Source organism: Tachysurus fulvidraco, chromosome 13 (assembly GCF_022655615.1).
Source record: "Tachysurus fulvidraco isolate hzauxx_2018 chromosome 13, HZAU_PFXX_2.0, whole genome shotgun sequence".
NCBI lineage: Eukaryota > Metazoa > Chordata > Actinopteri > Siluriformes > Bagridae > Tachysurus > Tachysurus fulvidraco.
This window is the reverse complement of record NC_062530.1, coordinates 15,394,106-15,407,271: the sequence shown is the minus strand read 5'-3', so window position 1 is coordinate 15,407,271 and position 13,166 is coordinate 15,394,106. Positions and strand designations below refer to the sequence as shown.

The 13,166-nt window shown below is 40.2% G+C and overlaps 1 protein-coding gene across 8 annotated transcripts in view; it reads left to right on the top strand.

The window, feature by feature from the left end:
* Positions 1-13,166, top strand: part of LOC113652474 (hydrocephalus-inducing protein-like) — a 74,576-nt gene that overhangs the window by 34,791 nt on the left and 26,619 nt on the right. For 5 of the 8 annotated variants that reach the window (XM_047822581.1, XM_047822580.1, XM_027161565.2 and 2 more), the window contains exons 32-43: positions 566-760; positions 1,107-1,256; positions 2,094-2,333; positions 9,394-9,523; positions 9,980-10,120; positions 10,269-10,421; positions 10,816-10,986; positions 11,145-11,338; positions 12,036-12,137; positions 12,295-12,478; positions 12,751-12,892; positions 12,977-13,121. In XM_047822581.1, the coding sequence (XP_047678537.1) occupies positions 566-760; positions 1,107-1,256; positions 2,094-2,333; positions 9,394-9,523; positions 9,980-10,120; positions 10,269-10,421; positions 10,816-10,986; positions 11,145-11,338; positions 12,036-12,137; positions 12,295-12,478; positions 12,751-12,892; positions 12,977-13,121 (1,947 nt within the window). The remainder of the gene's footprint in view (positions 1-565; positions 761-1,106; positions 1,257-2,093; positions 2,334-9,393; positions 9,524-9,979; positions 10,121-10,268; positions 10,422-10,815; positions 10,987-11,144; positions 11,339-12,035; positions 12,138-12,294; positions 12,479-12,750; positions 12,893-12,976; positions 13,122-13,166) is intronic. The other 3 variants (XM_047822582.1, XM_047822579.1, XM_047822578.1) reach the window with 3 other exon arrangements.

Genomic DNA, 13,166 nt, shown 5'->3' with positions numbered 1-13,166 from the left:
GCACAATGAAATGATCACCCAGTCTCCTCTTAGTTTATCTGATGTATTTCTTGAAGGAGAGACAATTAGCTCCTGCAGAGGTGCATGATTAGTAATGAATTATTAAAAATAGATTATATACCGCATGTGATTATAAGGTCTGTGATAAGTTTGCAGTAGAACATCTTCAATGGGTGAATGTAGAAGTACCACAGTTATTATGATAATGATGATGATGATTACTCCTTAGAAGCAAAAAACTCTGGCAAAAGGAAAGCCCCAGCTGAAATTAAGGCCACTTGCAGGCCTACATAGCCTATTGAACAAGCCAGATTATTATTTTTTTGTTTATAGAAGTTGGTGATGAGTACATAATTGTTATTAAGGCCCTGGTATTTTCAGAATCTTGTCTAAAGACCAAGGCCTGATAATGGGCTGGGAACTGTTTTCTATCTAACAATATTAATGCACATGAACAGGTTATATATCACTGTATTTTAATTTCTTTAATTAAAGCTTCATAAAAATGATAGCATTCTTAATTACAGTTCCTCCTTCAATACTCTGTTTTTTTTGTAATGCATAGGTATTGGGGGGTCCTACATTTCCAGTCCGTCTATCTGCAGTGGTCACATTACCCTCCTTGACCACCTCTACTAACATGTTACAGTTTGATTCTGTTCAATGTGGCATGTGCAAAGTGGCTATAATTCAGTTGCACAACCCTGAGCCAGTGCCCTGCAAGTGGAGCATCAAAGAGGAGGAGCAGCCAAAGAGAAAGGTAAAGGTATTTGGTCAAAATGCCTATGCCTCATATAGTGTGTACACTTTTGCAATTATTTCATTCTGCTGTATGTCACTGCATACATCATTGACCACAAAAACACATGCACCAACCTTGTATTGTTTATTATTATGATCAAAAATCTTTAGGGAGGATTGTACAAATAAGATTATGCTATACTGGAAAGATAAGCATATCAAAAAGCAAACAAAGATGGGAAACATTACAGATATAAATCTGAGAAAACTGGTTTAATGCTGTTCAAATAATAATATAATGATGTAATTTAATATCTAAACAAACTACAACAATATGTTTTGTTATCCTGTTTGTTTGTGTTAAGACTGAGAAGCACATCCCACGTCACCTGAGACAGGAGGCTCGTTTAGAGAATCTGACTTCTCCACTTATCTTTGAGATGTTGCCATCCAGTGGTATGCTGTATCCTGGTGATTGGATTAACATCCAAGCCAAGTTCAGTCCAGCTGAAGGGGTAAGAATTACTAGCTGTTTGTTTTTTATCCAGTAGCTTTATTTTTCTTCTCCAACTGATATGGATACAAATTAAAGAAGAGAATTAGTGCACCAAAACTTTTCAATACAACCTTTGTGAAAAACACAAACATGATTATGTAAAGTGCTAACATGGCCCCTTTTCAGAATTAAAGGCATCTTAAAGGCTGTTCATGCTTATCCTTCCCCCTTGTCAGGGCTAAGCAAAAATAGTGATTAGTTCTTACATTCTTGCACATATTGTACCCATTTACAGTATGTGACAAGTAGCATAAACAAGCATGACACCTACACTTGCACCTGCACTCAAACATTCAAATAATCTATGAATTAGATAAGTAATTAGCCTAGATTTAGCTAAGGTTTTTGAGAATACTGTGACAGCAAAGTGGTGACCAAAATTGTATGCAAGTCTTAAGAGTCCATGCATTTTTACATGTTCCTTCTTGTTTTCTCATGATCTCAACGTAACAAAGGTTTAGGCACAATTACCGCTACATATCTAAAAGCCACGCCCATGAAATATACATGCAGCTACTTTAGATGTGCTTTCAGATAGAAGAATTCATGCATGGACACTTAGGACATATGTACAATTTATTTACGTTTAATTGAGATATTTTTTGCTACATATGTTTTTGTAAAAAAAAAAAAAAAAAAGATGTAAGGTTATAGGTTTTTTATAGAGAAAAGTTAAAAAGAACTTGAGCAGGTGGAAAATTTAAATAATTGTATTAAATGTAATGTTTTCTTTGCAATCATTTTTCCTTATATTTTTGATTGTTGTCAATAATTCTGGAGGTGACTGTTTTTGCAGAAAATGTATAGAGAGAAGCTAGTGATAGCTGTGGCCCAGAGCACCCAGAGGATCTTACTCTTAGCTGAGGGACAGGGATTGGAGCCACAGCTAGAGTTTTCCACCTCAGAAATCGAGCTAGGGCCTGTACTGCCCTACAGCTATGGAGATGAGGTTGAAGTGCTGGTCCACAACCCCTGCCCTTTCCCTATTGAGTTCTACTCCCTGGAATATGACAGCCAGTACCTGGAGGAAGAGAGGGTGAGTGTTTTCTATACAATTTTTAAACAGAAGGTCTAACTGGGCATTAATCCTTCTGCAGACCTCGTCTGAATTCCTATGCAAATTAGGAGCACAGAGTCAAGTTGACCTTGTCTGTTTTGCAAAAAAAAATAATATTTGGTATAATAAACCTCATTAATATGCAAATTAGTAGTATTGTAGTAAAAACAAAACAAAACAGAAATGCCCAATTTGTGTGTGTAATTTAGAATTATTTTCACTATAGAGCAGGGGTGTCAAACTCAAATTCACATTTGCTTAAACACAGGATTTGGAACAACCAGAGCTTGATATTACAAACAAAGAAAAAAAAAGAAATTAAATTCTAAATAAAAGATATCAGTGGTGTTCATTTCGCAACCTTTGACCATACACTTTTTGACAAACTCTCCCTCATTAAAGGGCCAGGCCGATTTTGCTGTCTATGCTGCCACAATAAAACTCGCCTTTACAGCAGCTTCACTTTTTGATTTTGCTTTCATGAACATAGTCTGCCAGGAAACCAGACTTTTTTTCATCTCCTCCACCTTCTGGAGCTTCTGCTTTACGTCTAGTTCCTTATACTTCTCATAATGTTTAGTTTCATTGTCTTCTTTTGTTATATTCTTTCGTTACAGACACGTTAACTCCGTTAGCACACAAGACAAACAGGTCTGTCCTTTATATTCATGAACAGATAATCTGCCTCCCACCTGTCTTGAAAGCTCCTATTGTCCATCTTTCATTTCCATTTTTGTGGAGGGTTGAATTAACTTGCCCAATGTGACTGTAGCATGGTTGTTAACGACTGTCAACAGAGAATGAGGGGCGCTTGCTGTTTGTGACAACACGTCAATACAGTGGCAAGGCATTCTGGGATTTGTAGTATTAGCAGATCATGCGGCTAGCCAGCTGTAATGCATATTTGATATGATCTCGCGGGCCAAATATAATTACAGAGTTTGACATAGAGTTTGACACCACTGCTATAGAGGCACAAAAGTTAACACACAATTACAGGCTTGTATATTTCAAAGCCAGGAGATTTTGACCATTTTAATGTCAGTAAATAATAAAACCTGTTTTTTTTCCAGGTCAAATTGACTTGAATGCTTATAAATCAAAAATTCTACAATGATCACCATTCTGTGTGATCAGCTTACATTTGTGAACATTTTACATTTGTTATGTCTATTTTGCCTACCAGATGCCATCTGTTCACCCAAAAATGGGCCACACACACACACACACACACACACACACACACACACACACACACACACACACACACACACACACACACTCAAAAACTTGACATAATTTCTTGTGAATAAAGTATTTTGAGTAAAATAAGCAAAAATTATTAAATATTATTTTGGATAACCACTGGCTGGTGAATGTCAAATATCCCCAGGTCAAAGCTGACTGATGCAACTAAATTCATAAATAAGAGAGAGGAAGCAAATATGATTTGAATATGAAAACGTGTGTGTGTGTGTGTGTGTGTGTGTGTGTGTGCGTGTGTGTGTAGCATCATTTCGGTAGATCATATTTTGCCCTCTGCTAGGCAAAGGCATATCAAAAGTGTGAAATATTTACATATGTGTAGCTTATTTTTTCTGGAGGCCTAATGAAATGCAATGCCCAATGCGTGTGTATGTGTGTGTGTGTGTGTGTGTGTGTGTGTGTGTGTGTGTGTGTGTGTGTGTGTGTGTGTGTGTGTGTGTGTGTGTGTGCTCGTGTGTTTGTGTGTGTGTGTGTGTGTGTGTGTGTGTGTGTGTGTGTGTGTGTGTGTGTGTGTGTGTGTGTGTGTGTGTGTGTGTGTGTGTGAAATGTTTACAAATGTGTAGCATTTGTTTTGTCTGGAGGCCAACTGAAATGCAATGCCCAATGCTTTGAACAGTGTTTGACTGTGTGTGTGTGTGTGTGTGTGTGTGTGTGTGTGTGTGTGTGTGTGTGTGTGTGTGTGTGTGTGTGTGTGTAGCATCATTTTGGTAGATCATATTCTGCCCTCTGCTAGGCAAAGGCATATCAAAAGTGTGAAATATTTAAAAATGTGTGGCTTTTTTTTTCTGGAGGCCTAATGAAATGCAATGCCCAATTTGTGTGTGTGTGTGTGTGTGTGTGTGTGTGTGTGTGTGTGTGTGTGTGTGTGTGTGTGTGTGTGTGTGTGTGCATGTGTGTGGAGTGTGTGTGTATGTTTTGAGTGCGTGTGTTAGTGGACATTTTATGTGTGCATTATTGTGTCTATGTATGTTCATTGCGCTGAAAAGGGCAAAAGTGTGACCTATTGCCCCAGTAAATGTGGCCGAGTCAAAGTGACTCGGGATGACTTGAGGAGGAGAGTATTTATTTTATGAACACATAGTTCAAAGAAAATAGACAAAATTAATTTTACTTGCAAAGATCATAATTTGGAACAATCCTGGAAAATTTCAGGCAAATATGTAGAAGGAAACATTAGGTTACTGTCGTAACCCCGGTTATCTGAAACATCGAGTGGAGAGATCCACCTATGGGAAGGGCATCCGTTCCTGACCTCTACAGAAGCATCCAATTGCAAAAAGTCTGGCTTGACAGACAGGAGCACGTGCCAATCGTGGAGGCTGCACTCCCCTAGACTCATACGCTAAGGAGATGGCTTCTACAATCCAGCGAAAGAGGTGTTGCTTAGAGATGAAGAGCTGATCGCTCCCCCGAAAAGAGTCCGTAGGGCGTGAACAGGGCATAAAGCATTCAACCTCTGGTCCTCCGCAGAGGAAAAAGGAGGAGGGTGAAAAGCAGAGAGCTCAATCACACCACCAGTGAAGGGTGGAAAGCACTTAGGCACAAAGGCTGGGTTAGGCTTAAGCCAAACCCCATCCCTGCTGAGCGAGAATTTGGTGCACGAGGAATGAACTGAGAGCGCATGCAAATCACTGACACGTTTGGCAGAAGCCAAAGCCAGGAGCAGCGCCATCTTGAAGGACAGCAACCTGAGGGAGATATCCCCCAGGGGCTCAAAAGGCAGTTGGGCCAACACCTCCAGCACCATGGAGAGATCTCAAGCCGGGACCACACTCCTGGTGACCAGCAGGGAGCGGCGCACGCCCCTCATAAATCTACGGATAAGGGGGTGCCACCCCCGACAAAGTGGCAAAGATCGCACAACGGGCTGAGATGAAGGGACAAAATCCACTTCATGAAAGCCCACATTCTCAGAAGGCCTAGAGGCAAGACATGGACAGCCGAAGCCATAAGACCCTGTAATCTGAGACATGTGTGATACCGTATCCGCACCCCTTCCCTGAACCGCGATGGACAGTCCATGAATAAAGAGATGTGCCCCCGCGCAAGGCGCACACACATCGTGATGGAATTCAGCTCCAGATTCAAGAATATGACTTCCTGAGCGAGAGTGAAATTGCTCTTTAACACATTGACTCTGAAAGCGATGTGTGAGATAAGCCAATCGTCTATGTAAGTCAGAATCCTGAGACCCGCTACTCACAGTGGCACAAGTCCTGACCTCCTGTAGCGATTTTGGCTCTCGAAGCAAGGTAAATATTTATAAGTAATTATAACATGTTATAGTGACTCCTAAATATTTTAACCTAAATTGAAATTAACGGTAATGGAATTAACGTTACACTTATTTGGTCTGTTCGTCTGGTGAACAGGCCGTGTAACCTTTATTAATTCTATGAAGGCGGTATCTTCCCGGCCAAGAAAGATTCACTTCCCTTTTACTTTATACCGTAATTTAAATTAAATTAACTTAATAGAGCATGTAGTTCAGACCAGATGTTGCAGGTACCTTAAGTTTGTGAGCGATACTCAGAGACAATCACTTGTGTCACAAAAATATGGCGTTTAATGAATGAGACAAACACAACATAAAACTAACTACACAAACAAACAAAAGAAATAGGGAAAACGATGATGAAAATAAAATAACACAAAGAAATTAAAATTGGGGAAAGGGAGGAAGAGACTGGAAAGAAGAAATTAGAGAAAGGAAGGAAAGGAATGGCAAGCTTTAACTTCAAAATTAATCACAACCTAACTGGGAAATCATCACCGGAAACTTAAATTCACCTTAAGACACAATACAAGGTTCATACTTAAAATACGCATCTAAATTGGTTGGTAAAGGAAAAGGTTACTTGCATTGGCTTACTGCACAAGAGTTCGGATGCAACAGAGAAATCTCTGAATAGTCAGTTAGGGTGGGGTCAAATGTTCTTCCAAGTTCTCCTGAAGATCAGAATAGTTGTCGTTCTTGGAAGTGAAGCTTGCTGGAACTTCTTTGAAGGAAGATGGAGTCGTCTCCAAGCTGTTCCGAAAGTCTGACCACGGATTGGTGGTGTTTGTGACAATTTAAAGGTCGCAAACTCCACCCATCTTTGGGGAGATCGCCAATACTACGGCCTGAGATTTCGGAGGGAAAAACTCCCTTTGTTTCAGGTGTCTGTGGGCGTGGTTTAGCTATCAAACTTTTAGATGACTTTAAAGTTTTATCCAAGGTGTATTAAGATGGTATGGCACCTTTAGTGCTCAAATAAATTACACCATTGTTTGAAAAAATGAGTAACCAATAACTTTATGGTCATTTGGATACTAAACATGAAAGGGAATGACGGTATAAAGGCAGCGGTACATTACATACACAGATCAGTAATCAAAGTGTAACTGATGTTAATACAGTGTTGTATTCTGACACATAAATAAAATACGCCCCTGTCAGGAAAGTAAGGAGCAAATAATTTTAAGTCAGGCAAGCCTTAACAGAAGAAACACATTACAACAGGGTTATAAGAATAATAATCTTAGACTATCTTATCTACTTGTTTTATTAGTAAAAGGAATGTCTCATTGTGTGTGTGTGTGTGTGTGTGTGTGTGTGTGTGTGTGTGTGTGTGTGTGTGTGTGTGTGTGTGTGTGTGTGTGTTCTGGTTGAGGGCCCCTATGAGTTCAATCAGAGAAGCGGCACGGGGTTATCTGGTCTTTGTGTAGGCTCCAGTCATTCTGGAGCCAGTTGTGTGTGTGTAAAACTGGGTTGCTCATCGGTTGATTGATGATTAGATGCCGAAGTTTAGGGTGCCTGGGACCTGAAATCTAAATGACCTGTACCAGACGCTACACTCCACTACTACTATGACCTGTACCAGACGCTACACTCCACGCTACACTTCAGACAGAACGTCCGTGGACTCAGCGCGAGCTCGAACGGAAGAACTGTGAATTTGTAACATACGCCTTGGTAGGCGAAACAAAGGAATTTTGTGTGTGGAGGATAGATGTGGAAAAAAGCATTACGCAGATCGATTGAGCAAAACCAATCCTTCCGCTTTATCAAACGTATGAGAGAGCCGTGTGTTAACATTCTGAAGTTGTATTTCCGTAAGTGTTTGTTCAACACTCTTTCAGAATGTGGGCGAAGCCCTGGTCCATGTGGGACCAGACCACTCCGTTGAACCGCGGGGGTAATTGGTCTGTAACCCCTCGTGACTGTGTGAGTCACCCAATCGGGGGCCGAGACAGACAGCCAGGCTGTCACGTGACTCCCGAGCATCCCTACACGGGAAGGCGGGACGCCGGGGGCCGGTCCGGCCGAACCGTTCATTGATGGCGAGACGGCGCCCTCCAGTGGCCAAACCAGAGAAGTTTTCATCATTTTTTTGTAAAAAACTGGGAACTGGGACCGTAGCCTTTATTGAACATGTGAGAGGTGTGCGAAGGGGGGGTGTTTGGTGACACAGCTTCTGCAATCAATCCCATGACCGTCCCCACTGGGACCGGGGAACGCACTCTGGGTGACACGGGGAACGGTGAAGCCTGTGCGGAACAAAGGATGACCTTCGCTAGCGAGGCGGGGCTGACCTCGCCAAAGGAGACCCTCCGTCTCTTGGACAGGTGAACCTGGAGGATAGAACAGGTGTCCGGAGGGCTGGCTGCCCATGAACGCGGACTGAAGACCCCCAGGGGCTAGGAGCGGGGATAGGAGCTTGACCCGGTTCAACTGGCGCCCCAGCGATGCGACGCTTCTCACTATCGGGGAGACCAGATAGGTTGAGCCACAGCGCACGTTCTCCGACCACCGACATCGGCCTCATCCCCGGAACCTGCCGGTCCTTCGGGAAAGCAGTCGTCGGCCGGTAGTAAATCCTCGGGGAAGGACACATTTTGGCCCAGTCAGAGGAAGCCGCGCTGTGGGAGGCCCCCTGGCGTGAAGCTAACCTGGCTGAGGATGAGCACATCCGGCGGAGGCTGATCAAGCGATATGTCCTCCTGAAGACAGAAAGTGCAGTCCAAAAAAAACCAGGGAGCTGTGAGGTAGGAGCAGAAGTCGCGAGAAGTTAAAGTGAACTGAGGAAAGGCAGCGCGTGCAGGTGCATTATGCACTCGGGTAAGGGGCGTTACCATACCTGCCTTTGGCACGCGCTCCTGTCTGTCAAGCCAGACGGTGCAATTGGATGCTTCTATAGAGGTCAGGAACGGATGCCCTTCCCATAGGTGGATCTCGAACACGAGATGATGAAAGAGAACCCAAGTTATGACACAATAAACTTTCCAGATGAGTCAAATAGACCCCAGGTCTGCAGAAGGGTTAAGAAAGAAATGACTTTTGAAGCAATGCATCGAATTCTTAAGAATGAAAAAATGCTAGGGACTTTTAATAACAAGCCACAATTTGTTTTCTAAAATGTCAAAAATAGTGTCCATAAACACGTTCTTTTTTACTGCATGCTACCAAATTAGAAACCTTCACAGACCAAGACCACTGTAGATACAAACAATTAGGTGGGATAGTCATGTTCTTTGTGATAAGTTCCGTATAATGTATACATTTCACCTTTGTTCATAGCAAACAATTCATGGCATTTGGGCAATTTGGGCAGCACCTCAGCTTTCAGTGTCACAGCATCCTCTGTGCTGTCATCAATAATCAATACCTCATAAAAAACAAGCTCTGTATTCCAATCCTTACAAAATACTTGACCATGACGGTTTATTGAACCAGTCAGCTTTCCTCAGACCTTTTCTGTGTTACATAAACTTAATCCATGTGTCTCCTCAGATCCTGCGTTTCTTGAAAGGATATGATGCACATAATATATTGCTGTTGCCCCCGCGAGCACCTGGCGAGCCTCTGCCTGCAGAAGTCCTAGACTACTACCAAGAGCACAGGTCCCAAAATCCTGAACCAGGTATTATTAAAGTATATTTAGTAAAGCTAACAATATTTAATATTAGATGGCATGATGATTTTTTGCATTATTCTGTTTCACCTAAATAGTGAAAAAGAGAATTTCAAGATATTTAAAGAGAAATACAATCATTTAAAATCAATTGTTTGATCTGTGGTTTTCAAATTGCATATACTTATGTAACAGCTGTTAAAGGTATAAATTCTTGACTTCACTGTTTTTGTAAAAAAAAAAAAAAGAGCCAGATAGGATTCCACCTCTGTGTACTGATAAAATGTGTAAACGTTACTTGTGAAATATTGCTGTATTTTGAAAAGCTTTTTGCAAAGTCAGTGAGAGATATATAATATCTATTATAATATATATTATGCTATATTAAAAAGGGGATTGTATTTTACTGGAAGAAACTTTTAAGGTCCTTACTAACCTTACATACACATGTATTTTGTGCTTTAGCATCCAACATGGCCTCTGACCTCAGGGAAAAGGAGAAGTGTGTAGGACAAGTGGATAACAAATTTTATGCTCCAGCAGAAGCGTGCCTGGAGAAGGGTGAGGCAGATGCCACATCTGTACTAATGGATGGGACATCCACAGGTATGCTTACACTGAGTTAATAAAATGTGGTTTCAATACTGAATGTTCATGACTTAATGCTCAATACTGGAGTATTTAAAGAAAAATGCTGAATATCAGGTACATTAATCAAATAGCGAATAATGAGGATGCTTGGTTTTCCTTACAGGAAACAACAGGACCAGCAGGATCGGTGATCTGGAGATAAATCCTGTTTCTAGAGCTATTGCTCACTACATGGGCATTGATGTGTCACCATCAGGCCAAGCTGTTCACAGTTCCAGAGGCCTTGCCATTGTAGTGCATGGTGCTCCACTCTCAGGTAATCTCTGCTAATCTATGAACCTCAGTTAAATAATAACACATCGTAGATTCTTTCAAACCACACAACAATACTATTTAATAAATAATGGCACCTTTCTTATTTTAGAGACAGAAACATACCTAGTACATGTAATTTTATACTTGGCCCTTAACACAGATACTGTACCATTATTAAATGTACACAAGTAAATTAGATATATACTGTATTTAAATCCATGTGAATGATGTGATTATTCACTGCATTTTGTACTACATTTTGTACCCTTATACTACAGCCTTTGCAGTATACTATAAGTTCATGTTTGCATCTCTACAAATGGCATATTGCTTTATATTTTCATGGTTATTGGTTTTGCCATTGCTACTGGTAAGATGATTGTATGTATGTGTAGGTAAGACAGCTTTGGCTGTGAACTTGGCGAGGTACTATGGTGCTGCATGTCTGAACATAGACTCAGTGGTGCAAGAAGCTGTGTCATCTGGAACCAGCACTGCAAGCAAGCAAGCCAGAGAGCTTATTGGTGCTGCCATGGAAACTGTGCAAGGCACAGAAGAACATACTGGTGATACACATCTTCCTGAATTCTTTTCCACATTTTTCCACCTTGTATTTTTTTTTATTACATTTATTCAGTTAGAACTAATTTAAGTCAATTTTGCAATGTCTTTGTGAATAGAAACATTTTCTGTATGTTTCTGTGTGTGTGTGTATGTGTTTTAGCCCCAGCAGTGTTAGATGGGAAAACTGTGGCTAGTGAGACTGTAGGCATTCTCAGTGTTGAGGCATTAGCCCAGCATGCAGCTGAGGGTGTTCAAGATACTGACTCTAAAATCCCTACTTCCACTCTCTCAACAAACAAGACCAGCATAATGGGAACCAAGAAAGACGGTGGCTCCAATCCCAATGCTTCAGTGGTATTCACATTCAAACATTTATACACAGTACTTAATGCACCCAATTATACAGGCCTCCAATGAACTGAGCAGTTGCAATTAATTAACAAGTGTTTACTGAATGTTATGAATGAATGAAATGAATATTGTTGGACATAAAACTAGTGTGCAACACTTATTTACCCACTTTATATTAACAAAATTCCATATTATTTTTAATGTCCCAATTTTTTTTTTAACTTTATTTGAGCTAAAAAACATAACAAATGACATAGTATTTGGGTGCTCTTGTGTCCAAGCATATATCACATTTAATTTAGCCAACATTTTTCTCTGTTTATGCTTTATTACATGTAATTTTTATTACGTGTGTGTGTGTTTGTGTGTGTGTGTGTTTTTGTGTTTGTGTGTGTGTGTGTGTGTGTGTGTGTGTGTGTGTGTGTGTGTGTGTGTGTGTGTGTGTGTGTGTGTGTCTATAGTATTTATATGTAAATGACTTGTAATTAATTGCATTGTACCATATTACAAATATATTGTATTACATAATATCATGTCTAAATGACATTGCATTAAATAAGTGACATATTGAAAAAAAAATATACATTGGATTACACTGGACTGAATTCAGATTCCTCGTATAACATAGATTTATACTGTGTCTGTGTAAAATAGACTTGATATGAGGTGAGTGTAATTAAAGTTTATTGGTTATGTACAGGCTGGTCCAACTCGGAGTGTGAGTCCAGTGGGTGAGCTGAGAGGCATGAGCAGTTTACTGCCTGATGATCTGTTGTTAGAGATACTGTCAGAGAGACTACAGGTAACAATATATATATATAAACCACCCAGAAAATATTCTGACCGCATCATTTAACATAATATGTGTTAAACATTCCTTTGCAGTTATCTATTTATTATTTCACAAAAAGCTTCTGTGCTTTTATATATACAAGTTATGGTTTTCCGATGTGTTGTAGCTTAGTGACTGCAATCAAGGCGTTGTGATTGATGGCTTGGAGACATTGTACTGCCGCTTTCCAGGCACTGCACTCCATGTTATCATCAAAGCCTTCAACAACCGCCAGCACATCTATGTTATCAACCTCACTGACAGCTACATTGAATTTAAATCCAGAGAGAGAGCTCAACTGGAGCTGGCAGGTAATGGTGAAGGACAAAATGAGAACAAGTGAAAAGAAGATAATGACAGAATGAAAAAGGAATTAAGGGAAAAAAGAAAATTTAAAACTTCTTATTTTAATAAGTAATAAGTGTATTATACTATTGAATTGGAAAAACAATTATAGGGTATGTGCTTCCTTAGGAACATTTGTGTTAATGATACATATTGCAAAGTATTACACAGATTATTAGCACAGTATACTGATGTGTGCAGTTGACAAAATCTGTTTATATGTGTTTATATGTATCAGAGGCCTTACAGAAGGAACAGACTGAAAGAGAAAAGCTGCATTTGCAGGAGATGGATGAGGATGAGTATAATGCCCTGTGTGAGGAAGAGAAAGCAATTGTAGACCTTCGGCACTTGGAGATGCTAAAGGAAATTATGTATAGGTAATTTCCATCAATTCTAAGTCAGTTTAACAAAAATGTTGCATATTTGATATAAAAGTTTATTTGATTATGTAATTGCTATAGCAAGCAAGAGAGGGAACAGGAAAAGAAGCAGGAGGAGGAGATGATCAAAGTAGAGGAGGAGATGAAGAAAAAACACAAGAGAGGGAAAAAGGAAGTACATACAGAGGATTTAATAGAAAGAAGAAGTCAGCTGGGAGTTGCCCAGGTCAGAGTTGCACATTGTGAGCATGCTACTGAAAAATAAATTAGA